This window comes from Phoxinus phoxinus (assembly GCF_949152265.1).
Source record: "Phoxinus phoxinus genome assembly, chromosome: 19".
In the NCBI taxonomy this organism is placed as follows: Eukaryota; Metazoa; Chordata; class Actinopteri; order Cypriniformes; family Leuciscidae; genus Phoxinus; species Phoxinus phoxinus.
This window is the reverse complement of record NC_136894.1, coordinates 31,453,938-31,476,694: the sequence shown is the minus strand read 5'-3', so window position 1 is coordinate 31,476,694 and position 22,757 is coordinate 31,453,938. Positions and strand designations below refer to the sequence as shown.

The window sequence follows — 22,757 nt, the reverse complement described above, 5'->3', positions numbered from 1 at the left end:
CTAACTGATGCAATACTATGCTACTAACTAACTATGCTTCTAACAACACTAACAACTATGCTAAATAACTACCTAGGCTACACAAAATAATCTAAATAACTATAAATGCTATGCTAACTAGATGCTAAAATACGCTATCCTGATCGTTTTCAAAACTCGTAATTCCAATTTCCAGCTCCTGACTCGCTCTGGTGTTGACGGAAGCAGATGCTTTTATACCAGGGGCAGCCAGGGGCGTGGTGAGCTCGCAGCGTCAGAGAGTACCCTACGTCAGAGAGTACCCCTACTTCAGGAGATTCCGTTTAACCTGAAGAGGGCAGCACTCAGACGTTTTTACACCATATATTTGAAAATTAAAACACTTTATACTCAAATGTTAAAAAAAGTACTCGAATCAATGAACAGCATTTATGAAGCTCCATTAGTACAGATCATTAACTAAAAAAAGTTGGTTTAGTGTTTAGTTACCCTTTAAACATGAATGATTTTGTGTTTATATGTTAGGTTAGCGTTCTCAGCACGTGGGACATTTGTCTAAGCGGTCTCTGGTGTTTGTTTTAAAGTAGCCTACATTTTGTGTAAAATTGATTAGAACGCCACCTTGTCTACTAGACCTCAGTTAGACAGGACGCGAGCGGCGCGACGCAACACAGCTTGAAGCGACTGTTGCAAAGAGCTGGGACTAGGTCAGAAATAGGATGGGGAATCCGTGTGCTGTTGGGGATTTTACGGGTCGCGTCGCACCGTTCGCGTCCGGTCTAGACTGCGTCGTACATGTAATAGACCTCCGGGCGATTCATGACAAGAGTCAGAGAGTGGCAACCTCTTGAACCACCACCACTTTCGCGCTGGAAAACTTCCGCAGTCCCCAATTGGCCAAAATGCTCTGTTCGACTTTTCTGAGATCATCTACTCTTCCCTGTGGATGACCTGTGACCTACTTTCTGTCAGATCTGAATTTTTGAACTTGAATTTTTGACATTGAATTTTAGAAAACTGAATTTGAAGTTCTGAATTTCTTCATCTTGAAAACTTGAATCTGAATTTTTTAAAACTGAATATTACTGTTTGAAAATACATGTCTATAAAATTCAGCCATAAAAACATTTCAATTTGTTAAATTTCAAATGTTCAATATTCGTTTAAAAAAATTCAAATTCAGAACTATTTAAACTACCACCTAAAATTCAATTTTGTTAGATTACACTTGCAAATAATTCAGATTTACACAATTCAAATTCAAATCATTTTGTCATAATATAAGCTCCATATAGTTCATAACAAGGAGAATTTAATCTAGCAAGTGCACTAAACAGCGACTTTTATCAGCTGACTTCCAACATTAGAAAACTGACTTTTTTTTACATGATCAGTTAATTAAATCTTGAAAATTTTAAAGCAAACCACATATACAATGTAAACGTCAAACATGCACTTCTTTAGTATTAAACTCAGCGCGAGATGTGTGTAGTGTAGGCGTCGCCGAGAGTCACGTGACCCCGCGAGAGTGTAATGATTTACCTGTGACTGACCGTCGCACCTGTGCGCGTGCCCGATCACAGCGATCCCCGGTCGAGTCTCACACTTCTCATCTGTTATTATCACTTATGATATCCCATATTCATTCATAGAGTTCTTCTCAATGGAGTGTCAGGTAAGAAACAACATCATTTTACTTGCGTTCTCAGACAAGTTTCATGTGTGAGATAATCTTAGGTCAGAGTTGGTCTTTAAGCCTCGTATTATTAGGCGGTTTGGGAACAGTTTGTAATTGTATTTGCTTGACATGAAGCAGTGAATGCGTGTTGGTTAGTGTTGTGTTGATTTTTGGTGTGTGTGTGTGTGTGTGTGTGTGTGTGTGTGTGTGTGTGTGTTCGTCTCCGTGAGTTCAGGATAAACTGGAGGAACTGCATTACTCAGTCATTACTCACACTGTCTGTAATCATTACAGACAGTGTGAGTAATCTCTTAAACTCTTTGATAACAATAAGAGAAACAAGTTTCTTAAGAATTATGATCATATTTTTGTCACTGGTTGAGGTGTCATTGTTATTTCTCCTTTTTTTATTTTCTTTCCTTTTCATTTTATGTTAATGTATTCAATGCTGTGCTGCTTCTTTTAGTGTGATAATGTGGAGATAAGAGTGAATCAGAGTAACTTCTGTTGAAGTTGTGTGTGTGTGTGTGTGTGTGTGTGTGTGAGTGTCTATTGTCTATTGTCTGATGTGAAGTTCTGACTAACTGTCCACACACATTGTATCTGAGTAATGCATGAGGAATGTTTTCTCTGATAAACCAGCTCTTCAGGAACTAATGCTGATGATTTCTGATATTACTGATACAGATGCTTATTTACACAACATAAATATATATATATATATATATATATATATATATATATTTTAAAACATTGGATAATAATAATAATAATCATCAGCCTGCTCACTAACACCTAATATATAACGATGACAAATTAAAGTGCTAAAATGAAACGCTTATTTTACTCAAGTTCAATGAAAATGTGTATTTACAGTAGTGCGTGTGTAATATGCTTATATTTACAGTAGTGCATGTGTAATATGCTTATATTTACAGTAGTGCATGTGTAATATGCTTATATTTACAGTAGTGCATGTGTAATATGCTTATATTTACAGTAGTGCATGTGTAATATGCTTATATTTACAGTAGTGCATGTGTCAGATGCTTATATTGCACTGAAGGTTTACATTCATCAGTTCATGGGAATCGAACTCTTGACTGCGGTTGCGAGTGACGCGATCGGCGGTGTGAGCAGTTCAAAGCTCTGCTTGATTAACATGAACTAACAATGAACAATCCTTCTAAAGCATTAATTACTCATTTAATTAATACACTGAGAGAAAATCTGCTGTAGGATTTCATTTGAAATGTTTTTTACTCAGAAAATGCTACATTTCACACACACATTTATAAAGGAACGGCAACTAGTCTGATTCATCTGCATTATTCTGGCATTGTGTGTGTGTGTAAGTGTGTGTGTGTGTGTGTGTGTGTGTGTGTGTGTGTGTGTGTGTGTGTGTAAATGTGCAGCCTTTATATTCATCTTGAACTCTGTTAAAAACTAAACTTTTCTTTTAGTTTCAGAGATGATTGCAGAGCAGCAGTTCAGCTCATAAACACACACACACACACACACACACACACACACACAGATCAACATGACGGAGCGGCAGATCTTCAGTCCTGAAACGTCTGACGAGATCAAACCTCTGTTCCCTGACCCGAGCCGACCGGACGGGTCCGACAGCAGGACGGAGAGCGCAGGAGAGCCGGAGCAACTGGAGCAACCGCACGCCTGGAGGGAGACGGAGGAGAACGATGCCGACGATGAGGAGGATGATGAAGATGAGGATGATGAGGATGATGAAGATGCCGACGATGAGGAGGAGGAGGATGATGAAGAGGAGGATGATGAGGATCGTCTGGTGCAGGCATTCACACCGAATGTGATGATCCTGCAGTTGACGGGACGGGAACACACACAGATCCCGATGGAGGAGATCCCGAAGGAGGAGATCCCGATGGAGAAGATCCCGATGGAGGAGATCCCGATGGAGAAGATCCCGATGAAGGAGATCCCGATGGATGAGATCCCGATGGATGAGCAGAGCTTCTCCTCAAACGCTCCTCAGCACTTCCAGCCGGCCTGGATCCGCCGGAACGACAAACCTAAAGGTAAACGAGGCATTCGAGCAAGTGTGATCTCCAGCTGTCAACGGGAGTGCTTTAGACGTCTAGTTAAGTGTCAGTTCTAGTCGGTGATTCCTCTCCCTCATGTTGTTCATCTTCAGAACACAGATGAAGATATTAGTGATTAAATCTGAGAGTGTCTCACTCCTCCAGAGGCTTCTGTTGTGATTGAAACTTGCCGGCCCAGAAAGTGAGTAAAGACATTAAGGCTGCGTTCACACTACAAGCTTTGTCGCTGCAGGTCGCCAGTGGCTGGCGGTGCGGTCGCTAGTGGGCGTTCCCGCTACTGCTTCCCTAGTAATGTTTGTGAGTGACATTCACGGATGTTTCTCCATGTTGTAGACGACAAATCCGTTATCTTTCCACTATAAACAAACATTTTGAAAGGAAAATTCTAAATATAAATGTGATCAGTGTAACATGCATAATATTAAAGATGAACGAGAAACTGTGAGTGCTTTTTGCCATCGCGGCTGTTTAACTGCAGCAAACGGGCAAATACCGTCTACATGTGTTCAGGACACCAGTCCGGCTCTGAGTCTGCGCTGTGAACACCACTGTATGCACACGGAGATATCTCACAGCTTACAGCACAGTTTCTGACGGCTAAAGCTTCTCGTTCAACTCGCCTCTGTCAGTGACGGATGATCACGCGCTCCACTGACTCCACTCCTATTGGTTGTCGCTCCCGAAAGTCGCTCTTCATTTGCATAAAGTTAAACAGATCTCAAGTTTGTCGCATCGCCAGACATGCCCCATCAGGTCGCCAATGGCTGCGATCGCACGTCGCCGGAAAACGCCCGCTCCCCGTTGAAATGAATGGTAACGTGTCACTTGTAGTGTGAACGCAGCTTAATGTTTAAAATAGTCCGAGTGACTACAGCGGCTCAACCTTCAGTTTATCAAGCGACGAGAATAGTTTTTGTGCGCAAAAAAACGACTTTATTCAACTCTTGGGGCACTATTGTAACGCTCTAAAACGCAAGTGTCAAAGCGCAAGTAACTCTGTGGGCGGATCCCGGCGCTGTTGCTATTATACCGGCGGGATAAACGACTCTTGCGCCCGACGCAAATCTAACATGTGTGTGTCTGAAGTCGCTTCATTACTCATAGGTGTGGTTTGGGCGTAACGTGAAATAAACCAATCAGAGCGTCCTCTCACATTCCCTTTAAGAGCCGGCGCGCTTGTTCCACGGCGGATCGCTATTATAACGGCGGATCGCTATTATAGCGGCGGATCGCTATTATAACGGCGGATCGCTATTATAACGGCGGATTGCTATTATAACGGTGGATTGCTATTATAACGGCGGATCGCTATTATAACGGCGGATTGCTATTATAACGGTGGATTGCTATTATAACGGTGGATTGCTATTATAACGGCGGATTGCTATTATAACGGCGGATCGCTATTATAACGGTGGATTGCTATTATAACGGTGGATTGCTATTATAACGGCGGATTGCTATTATAACGGCGGATCGCTATTATAACGGCGGATTGCTATTATAACGGCGGATCGCTATTATAACGGCGGATTGCTATTATAACGGCGGATCGCTATTATAACGGCGGATCGCTATTATAACGGTGGATTGCTATTATAACGGCGGATCGCTATTATAACGGCGGATCGCTATTATAACGGCGGATCGCTATTATAACGGCGGATCGCTATTATAACGGCGGATCGCTATTATAACGGCGGATCGCTATTATAACGGCGGATCGCTATTATAACGGCGGATCGCTATTATAACGGCGGATCGCTATTATAACGGCGGATCGCTATTATAACGGCGGATCGCTATTATAACGGCGGATCGCTATTATAACGGCGGATCGCTATTATAACGGCGGATCGCTATTATAACGGCGGATCGCTATTATAACGGCGGATCGCTATTATAACGGCGGATCGCTATTATAACGGCGGATCGCTATTATAACGGCGGATCGCTATTATAACGGCGGATAGCTATTATAACGGCGGATCGCTATTATAACGGCGGATCGCTATTATAACGGCGGATCGCTATTATAACGGCGGATCGCTATTATAACGGCGGATCGCTATTATAACGGCGGATCGCTATTATAACGGCGGATTGCTATTATAACGGCGGATCGCTATTATAACGGTGGATTGCTATTATAACGGCGGATCGCTATTATAACGGCGGATCGCTATTATAACGGCGGATCGCTATTATAACGGCGGATCGCTATTATAACGGCGGATTGCTATTATAACGGCGGATCGCTATTATAACGGCGGATCGCTATTATAACGGCGGATTGCTATTATAACGGCGGATTGCTATTATAACGGCGGATCGCTATTATAACGGCGGATCGCTATTATAACGGCGGATCGCTATTATAACGGCGGATCGCTATTATAACGGCGGATCGCTATTATAACGGCGGATCGCTATTATAACGGCGGATCGCTATTATAACGGCGGATTGCTATTATAACGGCGGATTGCTATTATAACGGCGGATCGCTATTATAACGGCGGATCGCTATTATAACGGCGGATCGCTATTATAACGGCGGATCGCTATTATAACGGCGGATTGCTATTATAACGGCGGATTGCTATTATAACGGCGGATCGCTATTATAACGGCGGATCGCTATTATAACGGCGGATCGCTATTATAACGGCGGATCGCTATTATAACGGCGGATCGCTATTATAACGGCGGATAGCTATTATAACGGCGGATCGCTATTATAACGGCGGATCGCTATTATAACGGCGGATCGCTATTATAACGGCGGATCGCTATTATAACGGCGGATCGCTATTATAACGGCGGATCGCTATTATAACGGCGGATTGCTATTATAACGGCGGATCGCTATTATAACGGTGGATTGCTATTATAACGGCGGATCGCTATTATAACGGCGGATCGCTATTATAACGGCGGATCGCTATTATAACGGCGGATCGCTATTATAACGGCGGATTGCTATTATAACGGCGGATCGCTATTATAACGGCGGATCGCTATTATAACGGCGGATTGCTATTATAACGGCGGATTGCTATTATAACGGCGGATCGCTATTATAACGGCGGATCGCTATTATAACGGCGGATCGCTATTATAACGGCGGATCGCTATTATAACGGCGGATCGCTATTATAACGGCGGATCGCTATTATAACGGCGGATCGCTATTATAACGGCGGATTGCTATTATAACGGCGGATTGCTATTATAACGGCGGATCGCTATTATAACGGCGGATCGCTATTATAACGGCGGATCGCTATTATAACGGCGGATCGCTATTATAACGGCGGATTGCTATTATAACGGCGGATTGCTATTATAACGGCGGATCGCTATTATAACGGCGGATCGCTATTATAACGGCGGATCGCTATTATAACGGCGGATCGCTATTATAACGGCGGATCGCTATTATAACGGCAGATTGCTATTATAACGGTGGATTGCTATTATAACGGCGGATCGCTATTATAACGGCGGATCGCTATTATAACGGCGGATTGCTATTATAACGGCGGATTGCTATTATAACGGCGGATTGCTATTATAACGGCGGATCGCTATTATAACGGCGGATCGCTATTATAACGGCGGATCGCTATTATAACGGCGGATCGCTATTATAACGGCGGATCGCTATTATAACGGCGGATTGCTATTATAACGGCGGATTGCTATTATAACGGCGGGTTTGCCAGCGCACGCCAGGAGCGGTTCAAAGCCGAGGAGGCCGACGTTCTCGTCAGGGCCGTAAAACACAGAGAAGTGACATTGGGGATGATGGAGAAACCACACAAATTAGCTTCGGTTAAACAGGCGTATAATTTGGGTAAATGTGTAATCTAGATTTTTTTTTTTTTTTAATCTAGACAGATTTTTTCACATCTTCACGGACACAACAATGATTTCCCTCGTGTGTTAATATTTTTCCTTGTAATAATGTATGATTTGCAAAAATGAAAACTGCTGCGTCTGTTTAGATTAGAGAATCAAAGTGTGTGTGTTGTTCACACGCTACATAATGCCCAAGCACTCGCCCTTAAAATAGCATATCACTAACGCGCAACACGCCACTGTCTTTAGACTGTTTTTTTCCTGGTCAGTGGCGCAATTGCTTTCTAAAACTGGAAAATAGCACCATGGAAGTTTTGCGCCGGAACACGCCTCCTCTTTCCGCTGAACCGCCCCCGCAACGCAAGTTCATTCCCTAATTTACCGACGTGCGTCTGTGGAGGGAAGAGTCGCTGTGCGCGGGTGCAGAATAGCAATGACACATGCGTCGGTGTTCAAAGTCAATTGCGCTGGGTGCAAGATACGGTCCTATGTGTTCTTCTGTGTGTTCCTCTGAGTGAGTTCACGTAGTGTACTCTTCTGGGTTGTACGTCAGAACGGAGGCTCACTATTGGCCGACGCTGGTCATGTGTGATGCGTGTGATGCTGGCCAACAGTGAGTCTCCGTTCTGACGTACAACCCAGAATTGTACATCTCACAATTCTTTTTCATCTCAGAATTGTGTGATATAAAGTCCCAAGTGTGTGTTATGAAGTCAGAATTGTGTGATATAAACGTGCCGATCTGTCGGGTTATAAAGTCCAATTGCATGAGAAAAGACGTCAGTCGCGAGATGTAAGTTTAGAGATACATTTATAAATAAGTTTTTTCAATTAACATTTATTTTTATTTCAAGAACAAATAATTTTGTTATGGTTTTAGTTAATGATAATAACCCTAGGTCAAGTACAGTGCATTGCATTGTGGGATACCGTATTGTATAATGCACATTTTGGCGATCGGCTCAATGATTTGCTGCCAGCGCTCGTGCTGAACATGATCTCTCTGTCTCTGTGTGTCAGACAGCAGTTGTGTGGAGGTTGTGCGGGTGTGTGTGTGTGTAACGGCTGCCGCGCTCATCTTCCCGTTACTAACGTGGGCCGGTTACAAGCTCCTCCCCTTCGACGCCCCTCCCCTCGACAGCGCCCCCCTCAGGCTGCTCTACACACTGCGCTGTGCGTTCTTCGCCAGCGTTCCCATCGTGCTGGGTGAGGACCTATACCACACACACACACACACACACACACACACAGTGAAAGCGTCACTAACAGTCAGGTGTCCTCTGCTGTAGGTGTGCTGGTGCAGGGCGTGTCGCGGCTGAGGTTCGGGACGATGAAGCCTCTGTTCGACGGGACGTGGGAGAATCGCAAGGTCGCCGTTCACGGACGCTTCGTTCGAGACTCGCTCCACCTTCACCTGCTCTTCTTCCTCCAGCTCGCTGTCATGGCAACCTACGCCCAGCAGGACCTGCTCAAACTGGTGCCGCTGCTCACCATCGTCTTCGTGCTCGGCAGGTGTGTGTGTGTGTGTGTGTGTGCGCGTGTGTGTGTGCGCGTGTGTGTGTGTGTGTGTGTGTGTGTGTGTGTGTGTGTGTGTGTGTGTGTGTGCGCGTGTGTGTGTGCGTGTGTGTGTGTGTGTGTGCGTGTGTGTGTGTGTGTGTGTGTGTGTGTGTGCGCATGTGTGTGCGTGTTGGGGATCGTTACTCTTTAAGACTTTAAGAATGTGTTGTTGATGCTCAGGCTGATCTACTGTGTGTGTGTGTGTGTGTGTGTGTTTTTGTGTGTGTTGTTTCTGCTCAGGCTGATCTACTGGGTGTGTGTGTGTGTGTGTGTGTGTGTGTGTGTGTTGTTTCTGCTCAGGCTGATCTACTGGGTGTGTGTGTGTGTGTGCGCGCGTGTGTGTGTGTTGGGGATCGTTACTCTTTAAGACTTTGTTGTTGATGCTCAGGCTGATCTACTGTGTGTGTGTGTGTGTGTGTTTGTGTGTGTGTGTGTTGCTCATCATCTGTGTGTGTGTTGTTGATGTTCAGGCTGATCTACTGTGTGTGTGTGTGTGTGTGTGTGTGTGTGTGTGTGTGTGTGTGTGTGTTGCTCATCATCTGTGTGTGTGTTGTTGCTGCCCAGGCTGATCTACTGTGTGTGTGTGTGTGTGTGTGTGTGTGTGTGTTGCTCATCATCTGTGTGTGTGTTGTTGCTGCCCAGGCTGATCTACTGTGTGTGTGTGTGTGTGTGTGTGTGTGTGTGTTGCTCATCATCTGTGTGTGTGTTGTTGCTGCCCAGGCTGATCTACTGTGTGTGTGTGTGTGTGTGTGTGTGTGTGTGTTGTTGGTGTTGAGGCTGATCTACTGTGTGTGTGTGTGTGTGTGTGTGTGTGTGTGTTGCTCATCATCTGTGTGTGTGTTGTTGCTGCCCAGGCTGATCTACTGTGTGTGTGTGTGTGTGTGTGTGTGTGTGTGTGTGTTGTTGGTGTTCAGGCTGATCTACTGGGTGTGTGTGTGTGTGTGTGTGTTGCTCATCGTCTGCATGTGTTGTGTGTGCACAGGCTGATCTACTGGGTGTGTGTGGCGTTCGGCAGCTGTGTCCGAGCTCTTGGACTCGCGCTCTCGTTCCTGCCGCTGCTCCCCCTGCTGGCAGCAAACCTGTACTTCATCGGCTCTGTGGGCGGGCCGGAGGCGGTGTTCGACGTGGCTCCGCCCACCACGGCCCCGCCCCCAAAACTAAGATGGTGGGGCTGAACCCAATCAGATGTTCAGAATAATCACTTTAAATAAAGACGGACGGGACTTCACAATGATATACTCCAGTAATGAAGCACTGGGAGAATCCCTCGGGAAGACTCTTGCACTGGGAGGTTGAATGGGAGGAAACCCGAGAGGAAACCGGTCTTTCAGGATCTGACCTCGATAGTTACGAGTCCAGCGATCTCACAAAGCCTGTCTGAAATCTAAGAAGTATAATATGTTGACACGTCACCTAAAGCCGGTAAAGTGTTTTAATGCATTAATTATGCCTGTAATGCACCTTACTGTACGATCTGATCTCATGAATAATAACCACAGTTATAATACTTATATATTAATTCTTACACCTTTATAAAAAACTATTTCAGATGTATCAAGGAATCTGTCAATATTAAGATGCATTTTACAATTATTTATGAAAATATAACATACATTATGAATAACTCTATAATGCTTCAAGTAAAGCGTTGCCAAGTATATTTCTCTTTTAGAAAGTGACGCTTGTTTTAGGACCATTGTGATGTTTTGCATTATTTTAATGACTCCAATTACCTAAAAAAATTCATTCTAATAACTAATGTAAATAATAAATGAAGGAAAGCAGAGTAAGTTGTTGTGTGTAACCGGATATGTTGGATAATAGTGTTTGTGTTTGAAGTATTTTGATGTTTAATGTCTCATGATCATAATTGTTGATTTGTGCCATATTCCTTCCTAATGTTTACTAATATTTGACCTTAAATCTGATGTTTTCATCTGTATGTTTATGAATAAATTATGCATTTGATTGTAATGCCTCAGTGTTTGATTGACAGGTGCATGAAACATCAAACACACAACTTTTGTAGCTCATATATATATATATATATATATCACTAAAATAACAATTTAATATGTAGTATTTTTATATCGTCAAATTTGTAAAAAAATATTCAAGAACATTAAAAAAATTATTTTTATATTTGTAATATTTCCCAATAGATACTAACCGGCAAGTATGCGTAAAAATAAAATAAAAATAAATAAATAATGAATAAAAAAGAACTAATAGAAAATTACAATCAAGAAAATAACAATTATGTTTAATTAAAATATTCAAAAGAAAACCTAAAACCTTGTTTTAAAACTATTGTTTTAATATTTTATAATTTAATAACAGATCGGCAAGTATGGTAAAAAAAAAAAGGATTATAAACCAAAAATGATTAACAGAAAATTACAATTAGTTATAGTAATTGAATATTCATTATTATATAGTATTTAAATATTTAAATAAATATTTTAAATTTATAAATGTAATATTTTATTTATAGTGTTGAGGAGGAGCTCATATATATATATATATATATATAGAGAGAGAGAGAGAGAGACGGTTGCATTTTTTAAATCCATATTTACATTTTTATTAGTAACCGGCGGCAACAAAAACAGAAAGATTTCAAAGATTTCAGAGTTTTTAAATGTGGTGCAGATCAGTGTTGACAGTGCAGTTGACAGCGCAGCGGCTCTGCTAAACACTGATGGAGGAGCACTACACCTGCTGGCGTCAGGATCCCTGAGATCCTCCATCTGTGAGCTTTGCAATTTTAAAATTGGTCAAATAACTGATTATGCACGCAGGATTATCATTATTACAGGACACAGAACAAAATAAGCATTGTCTAAAAAAATTCACAAAATCAAATGATCACCTGATTTGTTCTGTGATCGACTGGACAACCAGTTTATAGTATAAAGGTGTAAAAAATGTGTTATGTAATATGTCTAAATCAAAAACCCTTCCTCCAGAGGGAGTCTGTCTGTGCAAATCCTCCTCATCATCATCAGTAACGTGCATGTGATCATCTCATCGTCCAATCAGGGGTCAGAGACCTCATCACTGATTGGCAGGTGTGTGTACATTGGGGCGGGGCTTGTACCCGAACGCCTCAGTTGATTGGCTCGTAGACTGAGGCCCGTGTCATCCTCTTGCGGACACACACGAAGACTCCGCCCACGATGATGATGGCCAGCGGAGTGCCGAGTCCAACGGCCATGATGATGATGATTAACGTGGAGAAGGAGTCGGCCGGAGGATCGCCCATGCCCATTAACACCGTCCTGCAGAGAGGACACACACACACTGCTCACACACACTGAACAAACACACTGTGTTTGAGACGAGCTACTGCTCATTTCTGTGTTGTTCAGTCTCTATAGTTCACTCATTGCTCTGTTTGTTTGAGTGGCTCGTCAACTTCTGACTCAACCAATCATGTGAGGTCGGGGGCGGGACTATCTGTTTGACTGACAAGGGGCGTGTTCAGGAAACCGACTGCACTTGTAAACCATTTAAACATGTATTTTACTCGTCTGGAAACACACTAGACACATTTACTAAAAAAGGTTAAAACTTAAAATATAATATAGTAACAATATGTGCTTTATAGTTTGTAAAACTAGTCTAAGATCATATGTAGTAATATAATTTAATATGTAGTATTTTTAAATCATCAAATATTTTAAAAATATTCAAGAACAATTCAAAAATATTTTTAATATTTCCCAACAGATACTAACTGGCAAGTATGCGTAAAAATAAATTAAAAATAAATAAATAATGAATCAAAAAGAACCAATAGAAAATTACAATCAAGAAAATAACAATTTATATGAAGTACTTTTATTATGTTTAATTAAAATATTCAAAAGCAAACCTAAAACCTTGTTTTTAAACTATTGTTTTAATATTTTATAATTTAATAACAGATAATAATTGGCAAGTATGGTTAAAAAAAAGTCTATAAACCCAAAATGAATAACAACAGAAAATTACAATTAGTTATAGTAATTGTATATTCAATATTATATAGTATTTTAATATTTACAATTTAAATATTTATAAATATTTTAAACTATTAATTTTGTAATATTTTAAATATAGTATTATTCCTTTAATAATACCAATCAACAAGTATGAGTAAAAAAGTAAATGAAGAAACCAATAGAAAATTACAATCAATAAAATAAGAGAATATTTATTTAATACATAATATTTTTAATATCTTCAATTCAAATATAAAAAAATCAGAAGCAATTTTTTTTTTTTTTTTACAATCAATACAATAACATTTTAATATTTATTTAATATTCAAATATTTAAAATTGTCACTTTCTTTTCAACTTTTTAATGTTATTATTTCCTAACAGATAATAATCAGCCAGTATAGATAAAAAAGTAGAAAAAGCTTTAAAATAGCATATTTCATGTAACAGTAACAGCTGATGTATTATTATTTATTATAGTATTTTAATATCTTCATTTCAAATATTGAAAGACAATTACAATCAATAAAATAATTTAATATTTATTTAATATATAGTACTCTTAATATTTTCAATTCAAATATTAAAACAATTTAAAAACACCTTTTTTAGCACGTTATTATGTCCTAACAGATAATAATCAGCCAGAATAGACAAAAAAAGTAAATGATGAATTAAAATAAGCTTTAAAAAAGCATATTTCGTGTAACAGTAACGGCTGATACTGACAGTATTTTAATATCTTCACTTCAAATATTTCAAAAAAACTCTAAACCAATTAAAAATATTATTCTTATCAAAGACAATTACAATCAATAAAATAATTTAATATTTATTTAATATATAGTACTCTTAATATTTTCAATTCACATATTAAAACAATTTAAAAACCCGTTTTTTTATCCGGTTATTATGTCCGAACAGACGGTGATCAGAGAGTGTGGGTGGAGTAGAGATATGTAATGATGTGTCGGTGAGTGCAGAGAGGCGGTGCCGCTCACCAGCTGATGTGTCTGGTGTCGCTGTAGTGGACCGGGTCCTTGTCCACGCCGAAGCTGATGTTGAGCCCGCGCACCTGAGGCTCGTGTGTGAAGTAGGCCCGGACCGCAGCGGACTGGGGGATCCGGCTCACGGGCACCAGAGGAGAGTGTCTGCAGGGCGTCGCGTCCTCGAACACCGGCTCCGGCTTGCGGTACGCCACGGGCTTCCACTGGGAGAAGCCCCACACACTGCTGGAGTTCAGCGGCAGCGACACCCAGTCGAACACCTGACGGAGACACACATCTGTCACTGGAGGGTTTATTATACATCATTTATCAGTATAGTTGCTCGTAATCTTGAATCCTCTTGCAGCAGCTCTTCTCTTCTGTGATGATGTGGGCGGGGCAACCTGTCACTCACATGAGATCAGCCAATAGCAAACCACAACCATCCTCACGAACTAAACCAAGCCCCGCCCACATCTGTTCTCATTCCAGAAGCGCTTCACTCGATATATACGACACAATAGATGTCCACTTTAACTCTGTAAAGCATGACATATGAAATATCAGTATATAGAAGTAATGCTTTTATGACTCATATATTCTGATATAGTGAGAATATGGAGGAAAAAACAGATACATTTATTCAGAGACTGACAAAAATGGACATTTTGCTGCAGTCGCTGATATTTATATGGACAAAAGGTGATGAAATTCTGATGCTTTTAATGTCAATCAATGAGATTATAGCAGATACTGACATAAAATGCATTTAAATATCAGTATCTGCCGATAATTCCTTAATAAGATGATTTTTAATGCTTAGTTTTATGATCACTTTAGTTTTAAAACATATAATGCGATGCAACACAATGATTGACAGATGAACAAATGAACCTGATGATCATATTTGATACTCATGATTTTAGTAAACCTGCTTCAGTCCAGCTGAATATTACAATAACAAAGTTATTCTTGTGTTTGCTTGATAAATCCGAGCAGATTTGACACAGAAAGACTCGTGAGGCTCGAGCTGAAGGACGCTTGTACAGTTACACTAACTGACTTTTACTGGATGATAACGTGTGAACTATCCTTCAGAGACAGAAGCACTGAGAGATTCAGCAAAGATTCATCATTTACATCACATACACATATGATACAGTACGGTTTAATAATCTGAGAAAACATCCTGCACTGTAAACACTAAAACTAACATTGGTTTGAGTTGGACAAACTTAAATTGAACTAATTAGTTCAGTCAAATTCATTTTCTTGAGTATTTAGCACTTTCTTTTTCTTTCAAGGTCACAGAACTGATATATTTTAAGTAAACTGAAAGGTTTCATTGTTTTGAGTTTAATGAAATTATTTATTTTAATTTAGACGAACTTACGTTTCACTGAAACGGCTGGGATGTCTATTTCCCAGCATGCTTTGCCGATGGCACTCGAAAGGGAGAGTAAATGCTCAAATTAAGTGTAATATAATGTTTTTTGTGCCAGACTAATGTTAAGTGGGAGATTTAGTGATTAATGTTTTGTTATATAGAATAATTTCTGTTAATGTTGGTTTTAGGATAGTCATGGTGACGAGTGGTGCATGAGATTGATCTGAGAGCAAATAATACCTTTATATTGTTGCTCTCATACAACAAGTGCTTCTGTATAACACACTATTGCTAATATGTTAGCAAATTAGTATGTTAGCGGATTAGCTTATTAAAGCTAACTAAGTTTATACTAATAAAAGTGTTCACATTGAGGTTACATGAAAGTTTTAAGTTAATTGTATGAATTAGTTTACTCAAACATTTTTATTGTTCTTAACTAGAAATGTTTAAGTACAAAATAAAAATCTGCTAGTTCTGCTAACTTAAACTTTGAATTTCAGATTTCATGAAGATTTCATCATTTACAGGCCTATTTATGTATCATGTGATACAGGCCTTAGAAATAAACTCATCATACATGAGCCTGGACCACAAAACCATACAGCGTACGAGTCAAAATTATCGATTTTTCTTTTATGCCAAAAATCATGAGGATATTAAGATCATGTTCCATGAAGATATTTAGTAAATGTCCTACTGTAAATATATAAAACATGTATTTTTGTGAGTGAATGCAGCACAATCGTGAACATAAATGCACAACTTTAAAGGAGATTTTCTCAATGTTTACATTTTTTTGCTCCTCAGATTCCAGATTTTCAATAGTTGTGTCTCGACCAAATATTGTCCTATCCTAACAAACCACACATCAGTGGAGAAATTATTTATTCAGCTTTCAGATGATGTATAAATCTCAATTAAAAAAAATATCCATGTGACTGCTTTTGTGGTCCAGGGTCACACATATATGATACAGTAGGGTTTAATAATCTGAGAAAACGTCCAGGTTTGTTGCAGTTTGTACCTTGAAGATAGAAGGTGTGTATTCGTCATCTATGGAGCTGCGCACATCAACTCTGCCCTGGAACCCGGAGTCCCCGACCGACTGAAACTCCAGAGCGAATCGAGAGAGGTTTCCGCGCGGCGTCAGTCCGTCCAGCCACACGTGCAGCTGAGAGGAGTTCGAGTTATGGAGGAGACTCGGCCACGCTCGGTCCCGACCCGCAGACTCAAACACCGACAGCTGAGGACAACAACACACGTGTGTGAGAAACACCCTGGATTACACTTATAGTTGATCATGCTCATCCTCAAAATGGCTTCATTATCATAGAGATGAAGGAGGAGAAGTTAAATTGTCTCTTCACTATTGGGGTTCATCACATCCTGAGCAATGGTCATCCGCTGTAGAATGGGGGAGAGATTTTTCAATCAATCGTTTTTAAAAATGTGGATTCAAAGTCGATTCTCAAAGGCCACGAATCGATTTTATTTCCATATATTTATTCATCTATCACCCAAAAGCCAGTATTAGTTTTCCTCCACTGTTCATAAGCCTGCATGTTACAGATAATGCTGAGAGATTATATGTGTGTTTTATATTAAACATAAGATAAGCTGATCCTGTTTGATCAAGCCACTGTTCTCGTCCAATTTCCAGCATCAATTTTTCATCTTGCATCAAAATCCTCTATTCATTGTATGCATTTGAAATATAGAGTTGGGTTCTGTGTTAATGTACCCAAGTGTACCTAAAATAAAAGAGTTTAATATAAAGGTTTGTGGCTTTTAATTTCTTTTTATTAATTAAGCACTTGTAAACTTATGTTCACTGTTTTTATAAATATAGGATTTGTATTTAATCTATATTCATTGAGTCGAAATCGAATCGAATTGAGAACTTCCGAACCGAAATCAAATCTAATCGAAAGCTTGTAAATCGAATCTAATCGAAAGCTTGTGAATCGAAATCGAATCGAATCGAAAGTTTGTGAATCGAAATCGAATCGAATCGAAAGCTTGTGAACCGCTGCTATGATGTAATAAACTTCGACGTCCACATAATTTTTCGTACACATGAATTATCTTCATATTCTATTCAATCTACGTTTATTTGTATAGCGCTTTTCAAAATACACATAATTTCAAAGCAAGTCCATATTACAGTTTAGGGTGTAATCTGAAAAGACCGCACTGATCCTGTGTTTGCTGCAGTTCTGCTTACTCTCAGACAGAGGGAGCCGTTGGCGAAGCTCTCGGTGTTCTCCCGGCCGCAGAGCGTGATCACGTGATCCGACTGGTTGGCGGTGGTGTTCAGATCCGACCAGATGAAGTTCTGGAGCTCGTAAGGAGAGTAGAAACTGGACTCCGCCGTCTCCTGTGGGTCTGCCGTGTTATTGACGTCATCGTACTCCCATATCTGAGGAACACACACATCAGAGTTCAGCTCTCACCTTCATCTCTCATGGTTTAATCATGTTATCAGTTTCCTTTATCTTTTTAACCCTTAGAAGCATGAATGTTTCGCCAATCATTCATTATTACACATTCAGGTCTTTATCGACCCGGATATCTAACACGAATGGATCTCGATCTCTTGGATCTCTTGTATCTTTTAATACAAAACTCTCCTGATAGTGATATTAGAGTCACAATTACAGAAAAATAAAACAAAGCATATTTTGTTACCCTTTGGAGCATGTGAGGCTTCAGTTTGAGCAGATGTTTTATACTATCATCATTTCCAGCCTCATATTCACCATCTCAAACATATATAGATCAAACTATCATTTTCATCGTCTTTAATATAAATATTTTGATCGCTGACAGCTTCTTCACCAGATCCATTATCAGTGACAGTAATATTTGAGTGTGTTTGTACGTGCTCTGCAGTAAAACGCTGATGATGCGTCCTATTCTTTTGTTTTCTGCCTGCGGTAACTATGAGTGAAGCACGTCATCATTGTGTATCAGTCACCGCCATCTTGTGGAATAAAGCTGAACTGCTCTTATTCAGTCATTAAAGGTTTAACTATTGTTGAAAAAAAAAATACACTTGTTACACACTGCTGGTCGTTAGCGACCCTATACAATTATTACAAAATATGAATGGCAAAACAGGCTTTATTATTTTTTTCTTGTCATATACAGGTGAAACTCGAAAAATGAGAATATAGTGCAAAAGTGCATTTATTTCAGTAATTCAACTTAAAAGGTGAAACTAATATATTATATAGACTCATTACATGCAAAGTGAGATATTTCAAGCCTTTATTTGTTATAATTTTGATGATTATGGCTTACAGCTTATGAAAACCCCAAATGCAAAATTAGAATATTCTGAAAAGGTTTTCATAAGCTGTAATATAGTTACATAGTTCATAATCATCAAAATTATAACAAATAAAGGCTTGAAATATCTCACTTTGCATGTAATGAGTCTATATAATATATTAGTTTCACCTTTTAAGTTGAATTACTGAAATAAATGAACTTTGGCATGATATTATAATTTTTCGAGTTTCACCGGTATATAACAAGAAAAATAAAATAAAGACTGTTTTGCTTTTGCCATTCATTTTTTGTAATAATTGTATAGGGTCGCTAATGACCAGCAGTGTGTAACAAGTGTATTTTTTTTAATGAATGAGGAGGAGGAGGGTAGTGAATGACGTCCTGGGTCGAGGTATACTTTTAAGGATTATTTGAGTTATTTTAACAGTGTTCCTGTAGTGACCAGTAGCAAATGTCATATAGGTTCTATTCCCTGGTAATGCATGAAATGAACGTTGAATGTCTCTCACCCTGGTGAACACGAGTGCCGAGCTGTAGGTCACGCTGCTCTCCGGCGCCACCCTCAGGCTGCCTGGGGAACTGCGGTTGATGAACTCGGGCCAGGTCACCTGCACTGCGGACTCTGTGCTGTTCGTGTGGACCAGCAGCAGCGCTGGAGCGCCGAGGTTACACAGCACGAAGTGCAGCGTGTCGTTGAGTCCCAGTGCTCGCGCGTGAACCAGAGCGACTCCAGGAGGAAGAGACGAGGGAGGCTTCAGACCCGGGTTCAGCTCGACAGTCACCTGAGGACAGCAGAGAGAAGTGTGTTCATCACGTCAGCATCATCAGACCGATCACAATCCCTTTATAGCACAACTGTAGAGATGTCAGACTCATTTTAGAGTGTGTGTTGAGTATCGCTGTTGTGAATTCAGATGATTTACAGTCAAACCAAAAATTATTCAGACACCAGATATAATTTTTTAAATCGTTTTACTAGTGTGATCAGGACACTATAGTTCATTTATGTACGTGAGGAGAGAAAACTAAAGTAAACTGTGATATATTATACCCAAATATTCTTCATACAGCGACTACAGTAACATTTATGACCAAAACTGATCGGGACACTTTGAGCTGATCATGTTCTCTGAAGTGTGTGTCTGTAACTGCTAATGCTCTTTTCACACACACACTGAACACAATGAAGCATTGCTTGGTCACTGGTTGAGCTAAACTGGTATTATCTAATTGTGTAGTTAAATTTACCAGCTGACAGATATTCATCATAATTCATGTGTGTGACAGTCTAACAGAAGGACGGACAAAACCTGTGTGTGTGTGTGTGTGTGTGTGTGTGTGTGTGTGTGTGTGTGTGTGTGTGAGAGAGACAGTCTAACAGAAGGACGGACAAAACCTGTGTGTGTGTGTGTGTGTGTGTGTGTGTGTGTGTGTGTGTGTGAGAGAGACAGTCTAACAGAAGGACGGACAAAACCTGTCAAATATCAACTGAGTTCATAACATATCTTATTACCATTGTCTAAACTATAGTGAATAAACTGATAATGTGAGAAATGTTGAAGGTGGTTTAAATTTTGAAACTATTTAAAATTATGTGTTAAATGTTGGTTTGACTGTATTTGCTTGAAGTATATTCAAGCAAAAAAAGACTTATGATAGTCTTGGAAGTATGAGACAGATCAGTAATGTTTTGCTCTATATGCTAATATTTTCCTGCAAAACGTACAGTTGTCATAGTTACATAGAGTAACAATATAATAATTGTATGACTCTCATGGCAAATTAAAAACATGTATAGGTTTTTGTGGTGTGAAAAGTGAAAATGTTGGAAGAGCAATCTGAACTACCACCATAACAAGAAATAAAACCATATATTTCAGCTCTTTATCGCTATTATCGCTTGTCAATTAAACATTTATATCAAACTTAAGTTATTTATAGATTGTCAAATGTCTATAATGCTGTGACTGTAAATGCTCTGTATATTAGTTTGACTGAATCACTGAAAAGAACCAGTTCAAATGAATGATTTGTCATAATTATTAATAATTTACATTAATATAGAAAATGTTGAATTATTTCACATTACATTACACTAAGTCATGTATTTGTATGTATTATAATGTATTTAATCAGTTGTACTTGGGTGTTTATGGGTTTCAAAGGTCTTATGAAACAGAACACATAAATCATAATTAATTTAGGCTATATACTGCACTGGTTCATGCCACTTATTATACTGACACATATCTAGTTCTGATCCAACCTTTCAAAAACACACAAAGAGGAACCTGACAACCATATTTTGTAAGAGATGAGTCAAAATATACAGAAAAAATTAACAATTATCAATACAACTTGACACATGACTTCAGCTGTAATAAACACCACGTTCAAAGACTAGATTAAAAAACGAAACTAAACACTAAAAAGTGTCTATATGTAGGAGTTTGCAGATTTTTAAATGTTATTTGTTGTTGCACCGGTAAGTTATGAAGTTTGTTTTATTGTTTTCGGTTGATCTCAATGATTTATTCTTACCTTCCGTCGAAATGTATCTCCATTTCCCAGAAATCCAAGCGCGACACCAAACACCACAAACAGCACAGAAAATATAAAATTCACTTTAAACCTCGACATGTTTTATTCTCTGAACGCAAAAGTGAAATGAAGAACTGACATTTCTGCTGGGTTGTTTTGGTTTCAGGTCCGTCATGTGACCCGCGGCGCGACGCCATCACGTGACATCTCACGTTCTCGCCGAGAAGGTGTGGTAAATCGGTAAATCTGAGCTCGCGGTTCGTTTCACCCAGAGCCATATAGAGAGAGAGTTGCGACAACGGAAGTTCGAAATGGTTCTTCGTCACGTGATTCGCGTAGACGGCGGATAGTTCCAGGAAGTGCTTCGGCGCCAATTCAAATCAATGGAGTTAGAGAGCAGAACTGTGATTTTTGATCATTTGTAGTCAATAAATGCATTGATTTACAATATGTATATAATACACTGACATGTGAATGTAGTATGTGTATGTAGTTACATCAATGTTGTTTTTAAAATATAAAAATCTGATAATATTTAATGATTAGTGTGCTCAACTTGCGTTGCCTGCCTTCGTTAACATATTTCTAGCTAACGTTACCTTGGTAAAAGACCGTGTTGCAATTGTTTTGAAGTATTTTTGTGTTCTTAAACTTATATGTTATTTAAGTGTATCACGTAGCCTAATGTGCTATGGTTTTACAAGGACAGGAGACTTGGTAACAGGTTATTGTCTTAATGTAAAATTGAATTAAGTGAAATTTCAAATAATCTTATGTTTACCATGCTTATGCACCCCATGCACGTATTACTATATAAATTAATACACAATATATTCAGTTCTAAAAACAAAACATGATTATATATACACACACACATTATTTCAAAGTGTCCAATTGCATTTTGTGTCCAAGTGCATTATTTCCTTTTAACATAATTTTATAAATTCATGACATAAATCACTTCCAATCTATAAAACCTATTTAGTTTAAATTCATTTTTAATACATTTAGATAATACATATTTTATGTTTTGTTATCTTAAACCCCCAAAATATCAGGTTGTGCAACTGTCCGCACAAATAAACAATTTAAAATAAATAAACTATTGTCTTAAGAATAAAAAATTGAAAACGAAATTATATGGCATCATTTTTTGTTTAAAACCTTGAATATAAACCTTTCATTTTAAAGATATTGAGATCATTTAACAACTTTTGTTAAATTGAGTGTTAATCATACAGTAGGCTACTGTATCTGCACTTTTTCACAAAGACCAACACTGGTAAGTTCAAGGTTTATTTAAAATAGGGAGCAAGAAAAGTTTTGCAAATCCAACTCCAAGGAGCTGAGACTGAAGGTGAGGGTACAGCGGCAGTGCAGGAGTCTTCATCCACTGAATC

General features: G+C 39.2%; 2 protein-coding genes across 2 annotated transcripts; one reads left to right on the top strand and one right to left on the bottom strand.

The window, feature by feature from the left end:
• Positions 1-1,274: 1,274 nt before the first annotated feature.
• Positions 1,275-11,132, top strand: tmem79a (transmembrane protein 79a). Its single transcript, XM_079591197.1, has 5 exons — positions 1,275-1,654; positions 3,121-3,717; positions 8,624-8,809; positions 8,893-9,115; positions 10,143-11,132. Exons 2-5 carry the CDS (start codon positions 3,201-3,203, stop codon positions 10,333-10,335), a joined length of 1,119 nt encoding a protein of 372 aa, XP_079447323.1. The 5' UTR covers positions 1,275-1,654; positions 3,121-3,200; the 3' UTR covers positions 10,336-11,132.
• Positions 11,133-11,716: 584 nt separating this feature from the next.
• On the bottom strand, positions 11,717-21,685 carry glmp (glycosylated lysosomal membrane protein). Its single transcript, XM_079591180.1, has 6 exons — positions 21,358-21,685; positions 19,326-19,598; positions 17,747-17,941; positions 16,547-16,765; positions 14,148-14,413; positions 11,717-12,441 (listed from the first exon to the last, which is right to left on the bottom strand). The coding sequence occupies exons 1-6, from the start codon at positions 21,454-21,456 to the stop codon at positions 12,270-12,272; spliced, it is 1,224 nt and encodes a 407-aa protein (XP_079447306.1). The 5' UTR covers positions 21,457-21,685; the 3' UTR covers positions 11,717-12,269.
• Positions 21,686-22,757: the final 1,072 nt, after the last annotated feature.

Bases quoted from the DNA above. Each gene is read 5' to 3' on its own strand.
- glmp (XM_079591180.1), bottom strand. From the start codon at position 21,456: ATGTCGAGGTTTAAAGTGAATTTTATATTTTCTGTGCTGTTTGTGGTG. The intron at 16,766-17,746 runs GTAAGCAGAACT...TGTTGTCCTCAG, and splicing joins ACGGCTCCCTCTGTCTGAGA to CTGTCGGTGTTTGAGTCTGC. The intron at 12,442-14,147 runs GTGAGCGGCACC...TCCTCTCTGCAG, and splicing joins GACACCAGACACATCAGCTG to GACGGTGTTAATGGGCATGG.
- tmem79a (XM_079591197.1), top strand. From the start codon at position 3,201: ATGACGGAGCGGCAGATCTTCAGTCCTGAAACGTCTGACGAGATCAAA. The intron at 3,718-8,623 runs GTAAACGAGGCA...TCTGTGTGTCAG, and splicing joins CCGGAACGACAAACCTAAAG to ACAGCAGTTGTGTGGAGGTT. The intron at 9,116-10,142 runs GTGTGTGTGTGT...GTGTGTGCACAG, and splicing joins ATCGTCTTCGTGCTCGGCAG to GCTGATCTACTGGGTGTGTG.